Genomic DNA, 20,533 nt, shown 5'->3' with positions numbered 1-20,533 from the left:
TCAGACTTGATGCAGCGGCGTACAACCGCTGTCCCGTCTTTGTCACGCCCCCCTCCAGGTGAGCCTGTGCACGCCCAGCGAGAACACGCCCACGGAGAGCCTGGCGCGGCTGGTCAGCATGGTGTTCCAGTGGTTCCACTCCACCGCCTACATGATGGACGACGAGGTGGGCAGCCTGGTGGAGAAGCTCAAGCCCCTGTTCGTCACCAAGTGGCTGAAGACAGTCTGCGACGTGCGCTTCGACGTCATGGTGATGTGCCTGCTGCCCAAGCCGGTGGAGTTCGCCAGGGTGAGGAGGAGGAGGATGGGGATTGGGGGGGGGTTTGACCGGAGGGAGGGGCGTCGGGGAACGAGGGGAGGTTCGAAGCGGCTAGTCTCACGCGGCCAAACCTACAGCATCTCCACGCTTCCAGCACTGAAGAGAGGTCTTTCTGTGACCCATTATCAGTCTGAGATAGGGGGGGAAAACGGTGTATTTCTTTAAAACCAACCACAATCGTCTCGGGCGACGCAACGCTTGTTGTTTTTTTGCCCCACGGTGCCCTGGCAAAATAGTGTCGGGAGAGGATTGAACGTGATTGATGTCTGAGTGACGACTGTCACCCCGTTGTCCTCCCCCCCCCCAGGTGGGCGGCTACTGGGACAAGTCGTGCAGCGTGGTGACCCAGCTGAAGGAGGGCCTGAACCGGATCCTGTGCCTGATCCCGTACAACGTCATCAGCCAGCCTCTGTGGGAGTGCTTCATGCCCGAGTGGCTGGAGGCCATCCGCACCGAGGTGCCCGACCAGCAGCTCAAGGAGTTCAGGGAGGTCCTGAGGTAAGCGCGCGCCCGTCGACAGGACCTCCTCTAAAGCCCCCCCTCCCCCCGGGGCTGTAGAGGCTGAGCTACGCGTCGGTCCTCGCTCCCGTGGACACGTGGCGTCTCTGAAAGTCCCGTCGTCTGTCCCCGCTCGTCCCGCAGTAAGATGTTCGACATCGAGCTGTGCCCGCTGCCCTTCTCCATGGAGGAGATGTTCAGCTTCATCAGCTGCAGGTTCTCCGGCTACCCGGCCTCCGTGCAAGAGCAGGCCCTGCTCTGGCTACACGTGAGTGGCACGTGCGCACAACACACACACACACGCATGTACAGCACACACACACGCTTGTGCACACACACGCTTGCACAAACAAGCTTGTGCACACGTTATCTTTCTCTCTCTCTCTCTCTCTCTCTCTCTTTCACACAAAAACACAAACCCCCACACACACACACACACACACACACACAGACACGCACCTCAGTGGTCATTTCATTTCCTGTGGTTTACCGTAAGTGTGAAGTGAGCAGGTTGTCAGGGGGTGTGAGTGGCCGGCCAGGGGCCCTACTGAATATGGATCTGGGTCAGGTGACTACGGAGAGAGACTGGTATGAGAGGGAGAGTTCTAACAGAGAGGGGGGGAGGGGGGGAGGGGGGGGGGGCTGTTTTTCACGCCATATGCTCCCACCGCTTGCTGCCCTATATACTTGGATGGTTGTCAGGTTTTTTGTCATGGCTGTGATCAAGAAATAGCATAAATCTGTCTCAGAGTCTGGGTCACAGTTGTGTATTAGAAACAGGATAGGAGTAGGTCCCAACTACTTTTTTTTTTTTTACCTGTGTGTTCACATTTTCTCTTTGTTGCGTGTTTTTATGTCCATGTTTTTGTGTGTTCTTTTTATGTCTATGTTTGTGTGTGTTTGTGTTCCTCTGTTTTTTGTGTTCATTTTTTGTCCATTTCAATTTGTTTTGCATCTGCGTGCGCTTGCGCCTATGTGTTGTTGTGTGTGTTTTGTCTTTGTGTCTTTGTGTGTGTTTCTTTGTGTGTGTGTGTGTGTGTGTGTGTGTGTGTGTGTGTGTGTGTGTGTTTGTGTGAGTCTTTGTATGTGTGTGTGTGTGTGTGTGTGTGTGTGTGTGTGTGTGGTCCCACGCAGGTGCTGTCAGAGCTGGACATCGTGGTGCCTCTGCAGCTGTTGATTGGGATGTTCTCTGACGGGGTGAACTCTGTAAAGGAGCTGGCCAATCAGAGGAAGACGCGGGCTTCTGACCTGACGGGCACTGCCGGGCCTCGGAGGGTAAGGCATCTGTGCCAGCGTGGCCGTGTGTGTGTCCCAAAATCCATCCAACACCCATCCAACTCCCATCCAACATCCATCTAACTCCCATCCATCTCCCATCTAACACCCATCCAACTCCCATCCAGCTCCCATCCAACTCCCATCCAACTCCCATCCAGCTCCCATCCAACTCCCATCCAACTCCCATCTAACACCCATCCAACTCCCATCCAGCTCCCATCCAACTCCCATCCAACTCCCATCCAGCTCCCATCCAACTCCCATCCAACTCCCATCTAACTCCCATCTAACTCCCATCCAACTCCCATCCAACTCCCATCCAACTCCCATCCAGCTCCCATCCAACTCCCATCCAACTCCCATCTAACACCCATCCAACTCCCATCTAACACCCATCCAACTCCCATCCAACTCCCATCCAACTCCCATCCAACTCCCATCTAACTCCCATCTAACTCCCATCCAACTGCCATCCAACTCCCATCTAACTCCCATCTAACTCCCATCCAACTCCCATCCAACTCCCATCCAACTCCCATCCAACTCCCATCTAACTCCCATCCAACTCCCATCCAACTCCCATCGAACTCCCATCTAACTCCCATCCAACTCCCATCCAACTCCCATCTAACTCCCATCCAACTCCCATCCAACTCCCATCTAACTCCCATCCAACTCCCATCCAACATCCATCTAACTCCCATCTAACTCCCATCCAACTCCCATCCAACTCCCATCCAACTCCCATCCAACATCCATCTAACTCCCATCTAACTCCCATCCAACTCCCATCCAACTCCCATCCAACTCCCATCCAACATCCATCTAACTCCCATCCAACATCCATCTTACTCCCATCTAACACCCATCCAACATCCATCCAACTCCCATCCAACTCCCATCCAACATCCATCTTACTCCCATCTAACATCCATCTTACTCCCATCTAACACCCATCTAACACCCATCCAACTCCCATCTAACAGAACCCAATAGCTATGAACCCATCCCAAGAACGATGTTTCTTGTAGTGGAACCACAGCCGGGTCATGAGGGGTCAGATACTCACAATATAAAAAGTGGTACAATATCTGGTCTCTATTGTCGAATCGTCACATGATAGTTACCATGATAATGTCTGAATTCTTAACTGAGCTCTTGAGATACTGTAGGAAGAAATGTTCCGTTTATTTCTCGCAGCAAATGGGTGGATCTCAGGATTGTGTGCAAATATAATACTGTGTGTGTGTGTGTTCATGTGTGTACTGTATGTGTCTGTACATGTGTGTCTGGGTGTGTCTGTGTGTGTTTGTGTTCATATGTCTGTGTGTGTGCGTGCGTGTGTGTGTTCATGTTTGTGTGTATGCGTCTGTATGTGTGTGTGTGTGTGTCTGTGTGTGTGTTCATGTTTGTGTGTATGCGTCTGTATGTGTGTGTGTGTGTCTGTGTGTGTGTATGTCTGTATGTGTGCATGTGTGTATGTGTGTGTGTCTGTATGTGTGTCTGTGTGTGTGTGTGTCTGTATGTGTGTGTGTGTCTGTATGTGTCTGTGTGTGTGTGTCTGTATGTGTGTGTGTGTCTGTATGTGTGTCTGTGTGTGTCTGTATGTGTGTGTGTGTGTGCATGGTTGTATGCGTGTGTGCTCGTATGTGTGTGTGTGCCGCTCCTCCCAGGTGAGCGTGGTCTCGGACCCGGGCCGCCGCGGGCAGCACCACACCCTGAGCCCGTTCCCCAGCCCGTTCCGCAGCCCGCTGCGCTGCAGTCCCTTCAAGAACCTGGGCCACGCCGCCGGCCACTGCGCCCTGGACCTCGACTGCGACGACGACGACATGAACCTGGGCTGCTTCATCCTCATGTTCGACCTCATCCTCAAACAGGTGACCGGGGCTCGGAGCGCACAGACATCTCCCTGCCGCTGTGGCGAACCCAGAACCCAGAACTAGACACACACACGCACAAACACGACGCAGCTGCGCGCGTGTGTATATATATAGACTGTTGTTTACAGATCAGCTGTTGTTTACAGACTGGTTGTTGTGCGGCGGGCTGTTTCGGTACACCGCCCCAGCCGTGCGTGTTGGGTGTGCGTGTGTCTCGTCTCCGTCCTCTACCTCAGCTGCTGTTGTCCCCCCTCCCCCTGACCCAGATGGAGCTCCAGGATGACGGCGTGATGCTGGGTCTAGACAGCAGCCTGGGGAAGGACATCGTGGGCATCATCAACAACGTCTTCCAGGCCCCGTGGGGCGGCTCGCACACCTGTCAGAAGGACGAGAAGGCCCTGGAGTGCAGCCTGTGTCAGTCCAGCATCCTGTGCTACCAGCTGGGCTGCGAGCTCCTGGAGAGACTCACCCCCAGGGAGGAGATTCGACTGGTGGTGAGATACGCACACACACACACACACACACACACATACACACACACACACACACACAGATGCACCCACACAGACAGACAGGCACACACACACGCACACACACACACACACACACACACAGATGCACGCACACAGACAAACACACAGGCGTATACATACACACACACAGACGCACGCACACAGACAGACAGGCACACACAGGCACGCACACACACACTCACAGACGCACGCACACAGACAGGCACACTCAAGCACGCACACACACACACACGCACACACACTCGCAGATGCACGCACACAATCACACACACACACACACACACACACACACAGACAGGCACGCACACTCACACACACACACACACACACACTCACAGACACACACACACACACACACACAGACAGGCACACACACATGCACACACGCACACATACACACGCACGCACGCACACAGGCTGACCTGATTCGCGTCAGTGAATGAACCCTCATTTTTAAAGACGTATCCTTCCCCGCAGGAGGCCACAGACAGTTTGGAGGACACCTTGGTCCAGTCAGAGTTCTCCCTGGGCGCAGAGCACAGGACGGAGGAGAACGACAACCACGCCGGCACGCTGACCGACAACCCCAGCCAGCTGTCCCCCGACAAGCCCCGTACGTACGCTCTCCACAGGGTCCTCTGGAGAAGCATCCCAATGATTCACTTTTAGGTGTTTCACAATTTTCACAGCGGAACAGTGAATTAGAAAACCAAATCTCCAACGTGTTCATTTAGCTGACTAATGCAAAAAAAGAATAATACGACAATATATCAAAGTATTAATTGGATGAATCATTGAAAAACGTCTCTGCGCAAGTGCAGCGACAGAAACGTGAAGGGGCATTGTTCCTGAGAGAATTCTCTCTCACATGAAAGCCTTCCTCTGCCCCCCAGCACTGAAGAATAACGCTGACAAGAAGTTCTCCTACCAGCAGCTACCGGTGTCTCTGAAGCTGATCTACACCATACTACAGGTTAGGCTCCTTCCTGTCTGCCTACACTCATGTACAGTATTTGTTGCACTGGACTGTAAATGTGTGAGGAAAAGAATACAGTTCTATGTCAGTAAATATCGTCCCTTTACCTCACCAAGACATTGGTTGAGTTCAGTGTGAGCTACAGCAAAGCATTGTTGTTGTTTTTTAAATTTTAACCTGTGCAGGAAATGTCCAAGTTCGAGGAGCCAGACATCCTGTTCAACATGCTAAACTGTCTGAAGACCCTGTGTCTCCATGGGGAGTGTCTCTACCTGGCCCGCAAGGACCACCCCCAGTTCCTGGCCTACATCCAGGAGAAGATGCTCATTCCCAGGTGAGAGCAGTGATACCGTACGTGAGTGTGTGTACATGTGTGTGTGTGTGTGTGTAATGTCATGCCTGCGTCCCCCAGCCTGTGGTGCATGCTGAAGTCTGAGTTCTGCCAGCTGGCCTCCCTGGCTGTGCCACAGCTCCTCCACGCCCTCTCCCTCTCCCACGGAGCTGACATCTTCTGGAACCTGGTGGACAGCAACTTCAACAGCAAGGACTGGAAGACACGATTTGAAGCAGGTGAGAGATGAAGCGGTCGGTGAGATATACAGTACAAATAGTTCCCTGAACGTATACCTGTCTATGTTTGTGCGTGTGTGTGTGTGTGTGTGTGTGTGTGTGTGTGTGCGTGTGTGTTAGGCGGTTCTATAAGTGAGGCAGTTAGAGGAAGACTATAATCTCCACAAACCATACTGGCAACCCCGGCCCCCGTGTTGTCATGGTTACTAGGTGGCTCCAGCAGGCGGCACAGAGGAATTGTGGGGGATTAATCAGGTCTCCCTCACCCCTGTGATTGGCAGAGAGGGGGCCGTGTGACCTTGAGACACAGTTGGAGGACAGGGAGGATGGAGAGAGGAAGAGGAGAAAACAGAGAGGGACATAAATAAACACACTAAGGTTATTGAAGGAATATCAATTTCATTCACGTAGCACACAGTAATAGACAGTGAGAGATCACATTAAAAAGAATAATAACTGTTATCAGCCCAAGTGAAATGATGTGTGCTGATAAGAGGCTCTGTAGACAGAGTCCTTTGATGGTCAGGAATTCTAATTATCTTATTACACCACAGCCACTCTCAAACAGATGGTCATTTACTTGTTGGTGCAAATCAACCGAAACGACACCACCAGTTAGGAGGGTTGCCAAGGCAGTAGGCTGCCATAACACACAGCCAATATGGCCATGAGGTCACTGGCTGGCTTCCCTCTGTTGCTACACTGCCACCTAGTGGCGGTCTCTGACACCGTGGTCACAGTGTAGTAAACGAAGGCTTTTTTTAAATCTTCTGCATGCCTTTATACTGTAAATTGAATATTAATATTATTAATAATAATAATAATAATAATAATAATTTGTTATTTTTTTAACACTTCATTGTTAACAATCTCAAAGTGCCAAGTAGCATTTAGCTAACATTGCCTCTATCCCAAATGCATTAGCTAAATTAATGTTAATGTTACCTCAATTCCTGAGCTTAGCTTAATTTATCTTATCTTAACGTTAGCATAACTTAATTTAGCTCAATTTAGTTTCTGAAAGCTATAACTTAGCACATGTGCGTCCTGCCCTCTCTGTGTGGCTATGACACTGAAAAAAAATGCTGTTGTCCATCGTGTTCCTGTGGAACTTCCCAGTGGAGAAGGTGGCGGTTCTGTGTCGGTTCCTGGACATCTGTTCCGTCACTAAGAACCACCTGCTGAAGTACTCGCTGGCCCACGCCTTCTGCTGCTTCCTGGCCTCCGTGGAGGACGTCAACCCTGCCGTGGCCACCAGGGCCAGACTGCTGCTGGACACCATTAAGAGGCCGGCGCTACAGGTGACCTACGCACACGAAAACACACACACACACACACACACACACACACACACACTCATAAGGCCACATGGTCCTAGAAGATGTGCTTCGTAGCACATCATCAGTTACCTACAGTATAACAAACAAGTAATGATTGTGTGTATTTCTGTGTCTGTGCGCAAATGTCTGTGTGTGTGTGTGTGTGTGTGTGTGTGTGTGTGTGGCCTCCAGGGTCTGTGTGTGTGCCTGGATTTCCAGTTTGACACAGTTGTGCGCGACCGTCCCATCATCCTCAGTAAGCTGCTGATGCTGCACTTCCTGAAGCAGGAGGTCCCGGCCCTCAGCTGGGAGTTCTTTGTCAACCGCTTTGAGACGCTGTCCCTGGAAGCCCAGCTCCACCTGGACTGCAACAAGGAGTTCCCCTTCCCCACCAGTACGCCCACTTCTGGGATTAGATCTCTTACGTACACACTATGTACTATCTAGTAGACTGTTTGAAATCATTTGAATTACTTCAGCGTTTGCTTGAGTCTGCCCGGAATGTGAAGTGGTTGAGGATTTCCTTTTTGGGAACAGCCCATTGCTTCCATTGTGCCAGACAAGAACAGTCAAGCACAGATTAGTAATTAAAATGATTTCAAATAGTATTTCGACCCAGGTGTGTACAGTACGTCTTGAGAGCTACAGTACAGTTGCTTGTTCCAGTGGGGCTGACTTGTGTGTGTGTGTGTGTTCAGAATTAAATGTATCAGCGTGCGCTTTTTGGCTTGACTGTACCGCAAGTTTGCATTGCCTGTCCCTGTATCTCCTTCGACCAGCGATCACCGCCGTGCGCACCAACGTCGCCAACCTCAGCGACGCGGCCATGTGGAAGATCAGACGGGCTCGCTTCGCCAGGAACCGTCAGAAGAGCGTGCGTTCGCTGCGCGACAGCGTCAAGGGCCCGTCCGAGTCCAAACGGGCTTTCTCCCTCCCCGAGACCCTGACCAACCGAATACGTGAGTCTACGGCATGTCTGTCCGTCCGTCTGCCCGTCGGGCTGCACCCGTGTCTGCGTCTGAGCCCGCGTCTCTCCCGTCCTCCTACTGTCTCTCTCCGGGTATTCGCGTGTCTCTCATGTGTGTCTTTCTCATTGACCCTGCACGGAATGCGGTCTGAGTTTCTGGGAGACGGGATCCGCCGTTGGCTTTCGGACTGCGTGTGGCTGTTGAGTGTGTGCGCTCTGCCTTTTTCTAACTGTCACACCTGTATCTTTCTGTTGTTGATAGCATTGCTTAAAACCACTCAGCATCCACATACACGTTGACGCCATGTTGTTTGTTTGGGTTGTGTGTGCACGGCAGGAATGTGTCGGCCCGTCCGGAAGCTCAGACGCACGTTCCGCGCCGCCTCCTCTGAACATTCTCTTGTGTTCTTCATGTGTGGTTTTTAGCGCTAAGGCTTACGAGGCAAGAGCACTCTGCCCCGACTCTGGGAGATATGATAGAGAGAGTCCTACCAGGTAAATAACACCAGCGACCGCTAACGAGTAATCAGAACAGAGATATCAGCAATTCCCTTCAGCATTATCACACAGGGATACATGTTCTTGTACCGGTATAAAACATGGATGGAAAAAGCCATGTCTGCTCCCGACATTTATTGTTATTTTGTAAGATGGTGTAGTCCCATCAGTTTTAGTCACAAACAAATGAGGTTGAGATGGGAACTGTCACTCTTGCTAATGGCTAGCTCATCACATTTTCTGTCTGTGCCCTTTCCACATGTCCCGTATAAGTGGTGTCCACGGTGCAACAATGTACATGTAATCACCCCGTTGGATTGAGAGGATCGGACCAGATGACATGACTACCCCCTGTCTGTCTGTATGTCTGTTTGTCCGTCTGTCCGTCCGTCCGGGCTGTCTGTCTGTCTGTCTGTCTGTCTGTCTGTCTGTCTGTCTGTCTGTCTGTCTGTCTGTCTGTCTGTCTATGCTTCCCTGCAACACCCAACCTCCCCCCCCCACCCCCCCCTCCACCCCCCCTCCCCACACCCAGCACGCTTCCTCCCGCCCTTTAACCCTGACGCCTCAGCCCCTCCCCCAGGCCAGACGCCGTCGCCCGAGGACGACTCGGTCATCCGGGACCTGCTCCCCGAGGACGCCGGCATCGACCACCAGACGGTGCACCAGCTCATCATGGTGCTGATGAAGTTCATGGCCAAGGACCGGAGCAGCGCCGAGGTGGACATCGGCAGCGCCAAGGCCTTCAACACGGTGAAGCGTCACCTGTACGTGCTGCTGGGCTACGACCAGCAGGAGGGCTGCTTCATGATCGCCCCCCAGAAGATGCGCACCTCCACCTGCTTCAACGCCTTCATCGCCGGTATCGCACAGGTGCGTGAGAGATGACTCCCAACGATGATCGCCTTTTGGTATCGGTGTCAAAATATAGGATAAAGGTTGAAATAATCTTAATACTATCCCAAAGCACCCAGTTTTCCTCAGTTTATGTTAAACGTTTTGGTAACACTTTACAATAAGGGTACATTAATAAGCATTAGTTAATGCATTATTAAGCATTAAGTAACAGTTAACTAATGTCTCTATTAACCATTTACTAATATTATTTATGTTAACTAAGGTTAACTCACCTAACCCTAACCCTAACCTTAACTAAGGTATTAATTAGGATTAACTAACCTAACCCTAAATTAGCATTAGTTAACAGTTAACTAATGTTTTTTGTGACCCTCATTGTAACGTGTGACCAACGTTTTTAATATCCTTCTGGCTCCATTGCTTTCTATGCCACGTTTGCTGCTGGCGCTGAATGGTATGAAGCATAGTACTGTGGGAACTACAGCTTGCTGTTTCCTGCAGGTGATGGACTACAACATTGGCCTGGGCAAGCAGCTGCTCCCCCTGGTGGTGCAGGTGTTGAAGTACTGCACCTGTCCCCAGCTCCGCCACTACTTCCAGCAGCCCCCGCGCTGCTCCCTCTGGGCCCTGCGGCCTCACATCAGACAGATGTGGCTCAAAGCCCTCCTGGTCATCCTCTACAAGGTACCCCCGACCTGGCGTTTCACAAACCTCACACGCCTCAGGGTACAGGAGTCAACATATCACAGGAGTTTATTCTTTTAGATGAAGAGCGTCTTCAACTGTATTTTTATTCTCTCCTCCCGCTCTCTGTATTTTTAAGCGGTGCAGACACTTCTATACGTGACGTGTGTGTCCGCGTGTGTGTGTGTGTGTGTGTGTGTGTGTGTGTGTCCGTTCGCAGCGTGATATTTGCCCCGATCAACCAAGCAGAGGGAAGTGGAGATTCTCATAAACCCCCCCCCATACCGCTTACTTCGCCGCCTGGGTGTGATTTTTTCTTTCTTTCTCCTCAGTACCCCTACATGGACATGGACGTGAGTAAAGTGGTGCTCCACCTGATCCACATCACCATCAACACCCTGAACGCCCAGTACCACAGCTGCCGGCCGCACGCCTCCGCCGGGCCCCTGTACAGCGACAACTCCAACATCAGCCGCTACAGCGAGAAAGAGAAGGGTGAGCGCCGTCCTCGGCGTGGACCGCACCGACCGATGCACTGCGACTCCCGCGGCGTACTTTCTGTCGCGCTACGTTTGTCGTGTTGTTTTGTTGTTTTTTTTTCTTGAACGTGTATTCTTCCCCCCCCCACCCCACCCCTCCCCCACCCCACCCCAGAGGAGGACAGCGTGTTCGACGAGTCCGACATCCACGACACGCCCACCGGCGCCGGCGGCAAGGAGTCCCAGACCTTCTTCGCCCGCCTGAAGAGGATCGGCGGCAGCAAGTCTGTCAAGTACCAGCCGGTGGAGCTCAACGCCCAGAAAAGTACGAAGAGCGACGACCGCTTCGAAAACCGCCAGTCGCACCGCGGGGGGTCTGCCTGTTTCAATCCAACGTAGAGTGTGACTCTCTCCTTCTCTGTGTGCGTGCGTGTGTGCGTGTGTGTGTGTGTGTGTGCCAGGTGAGATCGAGCTGTCCGAGTACCGGGAGGCCAGCGCCCTGCAGGACAGTCTCCTGCACTGCGTCCGCGAGGAGGGCAACAGGAAGAAGCGCCTGCAGGCCATGCACAAGCAGAAGTCCCTGGACATCTCCAACACCGACTCCATCCTCTACAACCTGGACGAGCACCGGCGCAAGTCCTGCATCGACCGCTGCGACCTGCAGGGCCCGCCGCCGGCGCCGTCCTCCTCCTCGGGGGGCCGGAGGGGCGGGCGGGGCGGCAAGGCGGGATCGTCGGACGGCTCGTCAGGGCGGGGCGCGGAGGGCAGCGACCCGCAGGCCGACCGCCGCTCCGACTGCTCCCGGCCCGTCATCCCCGAGGTGCGTCTCAGCTGCATGGAGACGTTCGAGGACAGGCCGGACGCCGGCTCGCCGCTGCCGCCGCCCGCGGGGGACTCACCCCGGCGGGGGACGGGGGAGGAGGAGGGGGAGGAGGAAGAGGAGGAGGAGGACCTCATCGATCTCTCCTCCGACTGCACCTCCGTGCCGGAGAAGCACTCCATCCTGTCCATGTCCGACAGCGACTCGCTGGTGTTCGAGCCGCTGCCGCCGCTGAGGATCGTGGAGAGCGACGAGGAGGGCGACCCGGGCGCCGCCAACTGCACCGGGCTCGACGGCGGCGGGACGCCCGCCGCCCCGGCCCCCCGCCGCGCCACGCGCCTCTCCCCCGTGGTGCAGGTCAGCGTGGAGGACTCCTCCGGGGACGGGGAGGCCGCCGAGCCCCCGGCGAGTGGCGGGGGAAGCCCCCGGCAGGCTGCCGCGGAAAAGAGGCCCCCCCAGCGCCACGTGACGCCCAGCGGCTCCCTGGAGCTGCCCGACTGGCCGGCGCTCTCCAGGGAGGCAGGCTCCGAGAGCCCCATGACCCTGAAGCAGAAGAGGGACCTGCTGCGGAAGACGCCCGCCGTCCCCGACTCGTCCGTGGACGACGCGACCACGTTTCCCGACGCAGCGGCGGCGCCGGGGACCAGCCCCTCCGGTAGAACCGTCTTCGTGGGCATCCCCGAGGACGCGGCCGAGACCCCGCCGGACGGAGACGGCGGCGGCAACGAGGAGGAGGAGGAGGAGGAAGACGACGACGAGGATTACGACGAAGGAAACGGCGACCGCAAGCCCGACGACGACGACAACGACGAGGCAGAGTTCAAGATCCAGATCGTGCCGAGGCAGCGCAAGCAGAGGAAGATCGCCGTGAGCGCCATCCAGAGGGAGTACCTGGACATCTCCTTCAACACGCTGGACAAGCTGGGCGAGCAGTCGGCCGAGGCGGGTAAGACCAGGCGGCGCCAGGGGGGCGGAGGCCTAAGATGGCGGAGTCTTCCCAGCGCACAGTCTCTCACAGCCTGTGCTAGAGTACATCCCTGAGATCACCTAGATTACTCCATAATATATATATACGTATATATACAATATATATATATATATATACAATATTAATATATACATTTCACACTTATTATGGATGAGCACTTTCAGCGGTGATCCCTCTTAAGATTTGTGGAGGCTGAAAGGACACAACATAGTTTTTATGATAATCGACCATAAAATGGCCCCAAGTTGATGCCCGCATTGAAGTGCAAGCCACACTAACACTGTACAAACTCGCCATGAACACAGTATTAAGCGTCTGCTTCTCATGCTGAAGTCACATTTCCAAGCGGCCTCAAATCTCGACTTGACCGCTCCCCCGCTGTGCTGTGTGCTGTGGCGTGCTCTGTGTTCTCACTTCTCCCATTCCAACTCATGATTAACAAACATGTGGGCATAATGTTACATAAAGATTAAAGGACAAGATAACAAGGTAAACTGAATAAGAATAAAATATTTTTGTAAACCTTTAAGACCTTTGTCACCCCACAAAATAGACATTTAATCTATATCAAAGAGTTCAATCATTAAAAACTCATTGCCAATCTATCAAATAGGATGTTAGCTAAATAGGAAATCAATAAACTATTGCAATTTCCTCTTGTTAATTCACTTTAGCTGACTTTTATAGAAATGGGATAGGATCTATATTACAGCTGTATTATATGACATTGCGTGTGTAAATCGCGTCCAGTATCTCCTGGCCCTCATACAGGTCAGACAGGTGCACCACTGCTCTGCCCATCACTCACCCACATTGCCTTCCAGATCCCAAAGCTCTGTCTGCCCTGGAAAAGCCCCGGGAATCTGCTTCCGCCCCCACCCTCGAAGCTGCTATGCCCGAAACAAGCAACCGCTCTTCAGTGTCAAGTAGGATCCAAATGCTTTGTTTTTCCACCTGTTTCTCAAACCCCAGGAAAACTGAATGTGGTCATCCGGTCATTCCAGGGCTATCACGTTGGCCTTCTACTTTTTTTCAACATTTTTGTTCATGTTCTACCCGAACCGTGTTTTTTTATGGTTTCCCATTCTCTGTGCATTCACACAGGGATGCAATATATTACTTTGACACTTCATTTTTCATTCAGTATTGATTCCATGAGTAGGCAACATACTGAATGTAATAGTCTACTGTAACTGATTAAATAAAACATACTAAATTTTAATTTTAGAGTAATATCGGACACGAAGTAGGTTGATTAAGAATGCCATTCAGTGAATTCATTCATAAATCATGTATATAACCCAACAAAGCCATTGAATCATCTCATTTTGGTTTATAGTTCAGAATGTGAGCGTGTCCCGCTACCCCGGCCTCTTCCTGTACTCTAGTTACTGGGTTAAGATCTCAAATATACGTTTCAAGCGAGCAGACAGCTCAACCTGCGGTATTTCCTCTGTGTGTTCGGTCCAACCCCCAGCTCAGTACCGTCAGGCGAAGCGAGGCTCGCTGGGGGCTCTGACCATGAGCCAGCTGATGAAGAGACAGCTGGAGCACCAGTCCAGCGCCCCCCACAACATCAGCACCTGGGACACCGGTGAGCCACTGCTGCCCCCGGGCGCCCTAGTGCTTCCTACGATGGTTTAGAAAGGCTCATTCAGGTTCAAGGGGGTGTGTTTGTCATTGCTTGGAGTAGCATGTCAAATGAAACGCTCGGCGTTGTGCTGTGCTGTGCTCAGGCCCCACCAAGACCAGCCTCCTGTCGGCGCCCAGCTCAGTCAGCATGTTCGTGCCCGCCCCCGAGGAGTTCATCGATGAGCAGCCCACCACCATGACTGACAGGTGAGCGAGCCTATCGCCAGCCGCCCACCCTGACACCACTGGGGCAGTTAAAGGCCGGTTGCGGCGGTCCTATGTACGTCCTGTGCCTGTATGACAGTGGGAAAGGCTAGTTCCCATAAACGCAGGGGCCGTTTAGGGTTAAGTTAGGGTTCGGTTTAGGGGTTGGGTTAAGGTTAGAGTTAGGGTTGGGCCGATCTCTGCGTCTATGGGAACTAGCCACTACCGTATGACAGTACTGTGCTGTGGCCCCAGGTGTCGTGACTGCGGCGCGGTCCTGGAGGAGTACGACGAGGAGACTCTGGGTCTGGCCGTGGTCGTGCTGTCCATGTTCGTCCATCTCAGCCCCGAAATGGCCGCCCCTCTGCTGCTCGACATCATGCAGTCTGTGGGAAGGTTTGTAAAGTTGACCGCCGGTAATTCCACTGTGACTGAACTGTCTCTGGTCTGTTGATGCAATCTTACCGTGTCAATACGATGTCTGGATTCTTTCAGGCTGGCCTCGAGCGCCAATTTCTCTGGACAAGCAGAGAGGTAAACACAACCTGAGCACGATGCATTTTAAACAGAAGCGAACGCTAGCTACCGGCTCACGCTGAACGCTTTGCTTTACACGGAAATATTCGGCAAAACAGGGGTACGAATCTTCAGAGCGTCGTGTGTGTGTGTGTTCGGTGTCGTCGTGTAGCATGCTGATCCCGGGGAACGTGGCGGGCGTGGCCAAGCAGTTCCTGCGCTGTGTGCTCCACCAGCTGGCCCCTAACGGCATCCTGCCACAGCTCTTCCAGAGCAACATCAAAGGTCTGCCCCCTCCGCCCAACACGCCGCTTACTGACACTGGCTATCCCAAGGGACACGCTCTGACCTTCCCTCTCTCTCTCTCTCTCTCTCACTCACTCACTCCCTCTCTCTCTTATTCCAGATGGAAGTTTCCTGAGGACACTGGCATCCTCCCTCATCGACTTTAACGAACTGAGTTCTGTTGCTGCGCTCAACCAGCTGCTGGAGGTGGGGTTTCCACCGGCTTGTTGGCGGAAGGATGAAAGCTTCGCGCCGCGCCGTCTGTCGGCCCGGTTAATGTCTCAGTTCCATCATTCAACCAGCAGGAGGAGCTCTTGTAAAAGTAGAAATCAACACGACCCTGCTATTTGGATGGCATGATAATAACGCCATATGGAAATACGGAACAGAGTACCTCTGCATGCACATTCAACCACATCTGCTCCATACTGCTATCGTATCCAAAATGAATGATTAGCCAGATGTAATATTCCAGGCAATAAACGTTCATTATGTAACCATCCTGTCCTTTAAACCCCTACTGTGTCCTGCAGGGTCTGAACAATAAGAAGAGTCTGCCAGCAGGTGGCGCCATGCTGCACTGCCTGGAGAACATCGCCACCTTCATGGAGGCCCTGCCTATGGACTCCCCCAGCAACCTGTGGACCACCATCTGCAACCAGTTCCAGACCTTCCTCACCAAGCTGCCCTGTGTCCTACCACTCAAGGTACCCACCTACACTCCCCTCGTACCCTCGGCGATGGTTTGCCGTTCGGTGAGACGGCTAGGGTTCCCAGCTTCCGGGCACATGACCAGTGAATGATCTGTCTCCATCAGTGTCCCCTGGACTCCAGTCTGAGGATCATCATCTGTCTGTTGAAGATCCCCACCACGAGCGCAACCCGGGTGAGCGCCTCTCTCTGTCCGCCTGGAGATACGCTAGGATTTCCACAGTCAGAACGGGGTGAATTCAAGCGAATATGAAATCTGGCTTCGAAAGGCCTAAACCTTACCTTCTTGTTTCTTGCTCCTCATCCTCCTACTCCCATCACCCCCTACTCCCTCTCTTCCTCCTCTCCTCTTTCTCCTCCTCCTCCTCCTCCCTCTTCCTCCTCCTCCTCTTCAGAGTTTACTGGAGCCCTTCTCCAAGCTGCTGAGCTTCGTCATGCAGTACGGCGTGTTCAGCCTCTCCTACCTGGTGGAGCTCTGTGGCCTCTGCTACAAAACTTTCAACAAGGTAACGAGTCGGCCTGAGCAAAAACAATCAAAAAGAAATGGCCTCTTGAGAGAGATTCAGTCCAACGGGGCGGTTAGAGAAATCGGCAGCTCAGGACCTGGTGAGGTAGTTAGAATCCCCCTGCAGACATACTTGTACAGCAGTCATCGTTCTCTCTCTCTCACTTTCTCTTTCTCTCTCTCTATCTCTCTCTATCTCTCTCTCTCTCTCAGCGATAACACTAACTCATGCGGCCTCTCCAGCCAGGCAGGCATGTGGAGGGCGGAGTGTCACGGATGATTAAGTAGGCAATCAGCCTGTATTGATTGACATGATTAGTGGCGGGGCGGGGGCCGGCGAGGGGCTGGCGATGTATGGCGTGCGTCCGACGGGGCCGTCTCGCTGAGAGCCCGAGCCGGGCCTGTCTCCCCCGGTCAGGACGGATGGGTCCTCGTGCCGCCACCACTGTCACCGAGGCGCACTTTATGTCGACAGCGTTATTGGTTTTCTCCAGCCCATTTAATCCCCAATATATAACATCCGCCTTTTTTTTTTTTAACAAGTCAACGTGAGTTATGGCTTTCTGAGAAGCACTCGTTCCTGCGCTGTTCTTGCAGCGAGGCGAGCTGAGCTCTTTCCAACGGTCTCAGAAAGTTGAGGAGGAAATGGAATCTAATGTGTGTTAGTATTTTAGTGCCTGGTTGAGGAGCGGCCTATGACGCATTATTTACCAGTCATGCACCATTAACTTTCAATTATAAGAGCACGCATAGGCATCGCAAAACAACGCAAAAACAACCAGCAATCTTGCTTCCTATACAAACAGAACGAATGGCTGAAGCTCAGAGTAAACACTACTGCAAAGGGAGAGAGAGAGAGGATAGAGAGATAGAGGGAGAGAGAGAGAGAGAGAGAGAGAGAGCTGAGAGCTTGTACACAGACAGCAGGCTTTTGTGTTGTTGGGATGAACAGAGAGAGAGAGAGAGAGAGAGAGACAGACAGCGAGAGAGAGAGAGCTGTCCATCGTCTGGGGGGAGGAAGCAGGCTGGCAGGCTGACCTAGGCTGGGACTGTGGGACATCTGGCCTGTGGTCTGCTCTAATCTGCTCTGTCTGTCAGAACACAACTGGGGTTCAGGTTCCACACACACTAGATGAGAAGTGCGTAGAAGGTAAAGACCATACAATAGCACGTCTGTTTCTCTGTTCGCCCTCAGGAGAGAGATAAGTTCTACATGTCTCGGATTGTGGTGCTGGAGCTTCTGCAGGCCTTGAAGTTCAAGTCTCCTCTGCCTGACACAAACCTGCTACTGTTGGTCCAGGTAAAACACATGTTAAATGGCGCTCGATATATTATTACGGTCGAGGCTCAGATATGAGGGTTTTTTCTTGGTCGTAACACCATCGTCCTGTGCGGCGTATGTTGTCAGTTTGTTTGTTCAGACATCGGTACGAGGCTGGCAGAATCCACCATTCTCCAAAAGCACATGATCTCATCTCTACCGTCGGTAAGACTCAAGACGTTCTCCGCGTCCCCTCATGAGTTAACGGACTAATGACGCGCCGTCGGTTAAGCGAATTGCGCGCTTCGAGATAACCATCTTGCCCTTTCGCAGTGTACGACGGCCGCGATGGAATGCATGCGGCAGTACGTTAGCGAGCTGCTGGACTTCATAGCCGACATGCACACGCTGACCAAACTGAAAGTGAGTTTTCCTCCGCAAAGAGCCCCTCACTCACTCATGAATGTATTTACATAGTATTTACAAATGTATTTACATAGTACAAAGTCACCATTGTCTGTCTCTGTCCACCACCCTCCTCTCTCTCTCTCTCCTTCTCTCCCTCTCTCCCTCTCTCTCTTTCTCTCCCTCCCTCTCCAGAGCCACATGAAGGCGTGCTGCCAGCCGCTCCACGAGGACACCTTCGGCGGGAACCTGAAGGTGGGCCTGGCGCAGGTGGCCGCCATGGAGATCAGCAAGGGCAACCACCGCGACAACAAGGCCGTCATCCGCTACCTGCCCTGGCTCTACCATCCGCCGACCGCCATGCAGCAGGGGTCAGTGTCCAATCAACCGCCGTCGAGGGCGGCGGGCGACCACGCTCGTTTCTCGTCATTGCGAGCGGTCGGCGGCTGACGGCGACGAACCTCTGCTCTCCGCCCTGTCGCCCCCCCCCCCCTCCCGTAGGCCCAAGGAGTTCATTGAGTGCGTGTCCCACATCCGCCAGCTGTCCTGGCTGCTGCTGGGCTCGCTGACCCACTGCGCCCTCCACCCCGGGTCCACCTCCTGCATGCCCATTCCCCTGGACGCCGGCTCACACATCGCCGACCACCTCATCGTCATCCTCATCGGCTTCCCGGAGCAGTCCAAGGTTGGTTTGGGGGGAGGGGCGGGGGAACGCTACGTTGACTTAACCCTTGTTTAGTTAGGATGACCGCTGTGACCCGTATGGCCCTGTGAGGGTCTGATTCGCGACCGCTTGACCGGTCGGCGCAACTGACCCCCCCCCGCTCTCTCTCTCTCCACCCCCCCCAGACATCAGTGCTGCACATGTGCTCGCTCTTCCACGCCTTCATGTTCGCCCAGCTGTGGACCATCTACTGCGAGCAGGCCGCCGCGGCGCCGGCCCTCCAGAACCAGAACCACACCGAGTTCTCCTCCGGCGCCATCCTGACGGGCCTGGAGTTCTGGAGCCGGGTCACGCCCAGCATCCTGCAGCTCATGGCCCACAACAAAGTGGTGAGAGGGGGGAGGCGGCCTGCCCGCCCGCTCGCTGGCCTGCTGCACACAGGGCCCGGAGAGTTGATGTGCGAATATCGTTGCCTTACAGAATATCAAGAATGTAACTCTAACCCTTCCGCCTTGCACTTATTGTATTTGTATTTAGCTGACCTGGCGCTTTTACTTCAGCACTAGGTTAGGCTCTTAGATGCTTCTTTAGAGAGATGCACTTATGAGTTCTGGTGAGTAGTAGTAGTGCACTTGACTACCTACAAATGCACTTATTGTAAGTGACTTTGGATGAAAGCGTCTGCTAAACGACGGTAATGTAATGTAATTGACTTTTTTAATAATGCGCAACAAAAACAAAATGCCTTCTTTTTTTTCTTTTTTTTACCGTCCAAGATGGTGGAGATGGTGTGTCTACACGTCATCAGTCTGATGGAAGCCCTGCAGGAGTGCAACTCAACCATCTTTGTCAAGGTTAGAGCCTGTTAAGTGAGCTTGTCACTTGATATCCAGCAACACCTTCCTCACACTTCCTCCTCTCTTTCTGTCCCTCAGCTGATTCCGATGTGGCTGCCCATGATTCAGTCCAACTTAAAGGTAAGCTGTCCGACGCCTAAAAATACAATCGTAGTGTTCAATCGAGATGCGGAGTTCACGCCTCACGCTGTTGTTGTTCTGGGCTTTTCGTATCACTTACCGCGTCCTCCCACCGACTCCTCCCAGCACCTGTCTGCCGGGCTCCAGCTGCGTCTCCAGGCCATCCAGAACCGGGTGAACCACCAGTACCTCCAGGGCCAGACGCCGGGCGCCCTGCCCTTCGCCCTGCGCAAGTGGCTGCAGTGCACCCAGTTCAAGATGGCGCAGGTGGAGATCCAGTCTTCCGAGGCCGCGTCGCAGTTCTACCCCATGTGACCCCCCGGGGAGAGGGGGGGGGGCGTCCTCCGGGGAGACGAGTCGTCCTCGGGACCCAGCATGCGCCTGTCTCGTCCGCCGCCTGCCCTCGAAGCATCGGGACGTAGGACTCAAACCTCGGCTGAACCTCACGATCACAGACTCCATCTTCAGCTGATTTACTAGCTAATATAAATATGCTATTTTTATGTGCTACCAGGGGGATTGGTGAGACCAGGTTGGGCAGGGCAGATGTGTGAGAAGCGTCAAGAACAGGTGTTCAGGCGCTGTCTGAACTGGGTGTGTGTAGCGGACGTGTTGGGTCGCGACAGGATGGAGAGTAGCTAAACCATGTCTAGAGGTCTGTCGAAGGTCTAACTTTTTGAACTGCTTAGTTTGCTTGGTCAGACATTAC

At 53.3% G+C, this 20,533-nt stretch overlaps 1 protein-coding gene across 3 annotated transcripts in view; it reads left to right on the top strand.

Annotated features, from left to right (window-relative positions):
* unc79 (unc-79 homolog, NALCN channel complex subunit) overlaps nt 1–20,285 on the top strand; it is a gene marked incomplete at its 5' end in the record, with an annotated part of 32,393 nt that extends 12,108 nt beyond the window's left edge. The window contains 38 exons of one of the 3 annotated variants that reach the window (XM_084438717.1): nt 59–289; nt 627–817; nt 962–1,085; nt 1,952–2,092; nt 3,769–3,972; nt 4,242–4,469; nt 4,986–5,121; nt 5,402–5,481; nt 5,670–5,818; nt 5,897–6,054; nt 7,174–7,355; nt 7,566–7,767; nt 8,153–8,332; nt 8,767–8,835; nt 9,407–9,708; nt 10,195–10,377; nt 10,710–10,872; nt 11,032–11,181; nt 11,318–12,622; nt 13,489–13,590; nt 14,142–14,258; nt 14,401–14,503; nt 14,756–14,896; nt 14,996–15,034; nt 15,189–15,301; nt 15,423–15,508; nt 15,835–16,008; nt 16,119–16,187; nt 16,408–16,518; nt 17,713–17,817; nt 17,926–18,003; nt 18,112–18,201; nt 18,379–18,554; nt 18,685–18,868; nt 19,033–19,236; nt 19,624–19,701; nt 19,783–19,824; nt 19,951–20,285. In XM_084438717.1, coding sequence (XP_084294843.1) covers nt 59–289; nt 627–817; nt 962–1,085; nt 1,952–2,092; nt 3,769–3,972; nt 4,242–4,469; nt 4,986–5,121; nt 5,402–5,481; nt 5,670–5,818; nt 5,897–6,054; nt 7,174–7,355; nt 7,566–7,767; nt 8,153–8,332; nt 8,767–8,835; nt 9,407–9,708; nt 10,195–10,377; nt 10,710–10,872; nt 11,032–11,181; nt 11,318–12,622; nt 13,489–13,590; nt 14,142–14,258; nt 14,401–14,503; nt 14,756–14,896; nt 14,996–15,034; nt 15,189–15,301; nt 15,423–15,508; nt 15,835–16,008; nt 16,119–16,187; nt 16,408–16,518; nt 17,713–17,817; nt 17,926–18,003; nt 18,112–18,201; nt 18,379–18,554; nt 18,685–18,868; nt 19,033–19,236; nt 19,624–19,701; nt 19,783–19,824; nt 19,951–20,139 — 6,579 coding nt within the window. In that variant the 3' untranslated portion in view covers nt 20,140–20,285. Of the gene's footprint in view, nt 1–58; nt 290–626; nt 818–961; nt 1,086–1,951; nt 2,093–3,768; nt 3,973–4,241; nt 4,470–4,985; nt 5,122–5,401; nt 5,482–5,669; nt 5,819–5,896; nt 6,055–7,173; nt 7,356–7,565; nt 7,768–8,152; nt 8,333–8,766; nt 8,836–9,370; nt 9,709–10,194; nt 10,378–10,709; nt 10,873–11,031; nt 11,182–11,317; nt 12,623–13,488; nt 13,591–14,141; nt 14,259–14,400; nt 14,504–14,755; nt 14,897–14,995; nt 15,035–15,188; nt 15,302–15,422; nt 15,509–15,834; nt 16,009–16,118; nt 16,188–16,407; nt 16,519–17,712; nt 17,818–17,925; nt 18,004–18,111; nt 18,202–18,378; nt 18,555–18,684; nt 18,869–19,032; nt 19,237–19,623; nt 19,702–19,782; nt 19,825–19,950 lie in introns of all 3 variants that reach the window. The other 2 variants (XM_084438716.1, XM_084438718.1) reach the window with 2 other exon arrangements.
* Between the last annotated feature and the right edge of the window lie 248 nt (nt 20,286–20,533).

This window comes from Borostomias antarcticus, assembly GCF_949987555.1.
Source record: "Borostomias antarcticus genome assembly, chromosome: 5".
NCBI lineage: Eukaryota > Metazoa > Chordata > Actinopteri > Stomiiformes > Stomiidae > Borostomias > Borostomias antarcticus.
The sequence above is the reverse complement of the archived record's forward strand: the minus strand, read 5'-3'. Positions and strand labels throughout refer to the sequence as shown.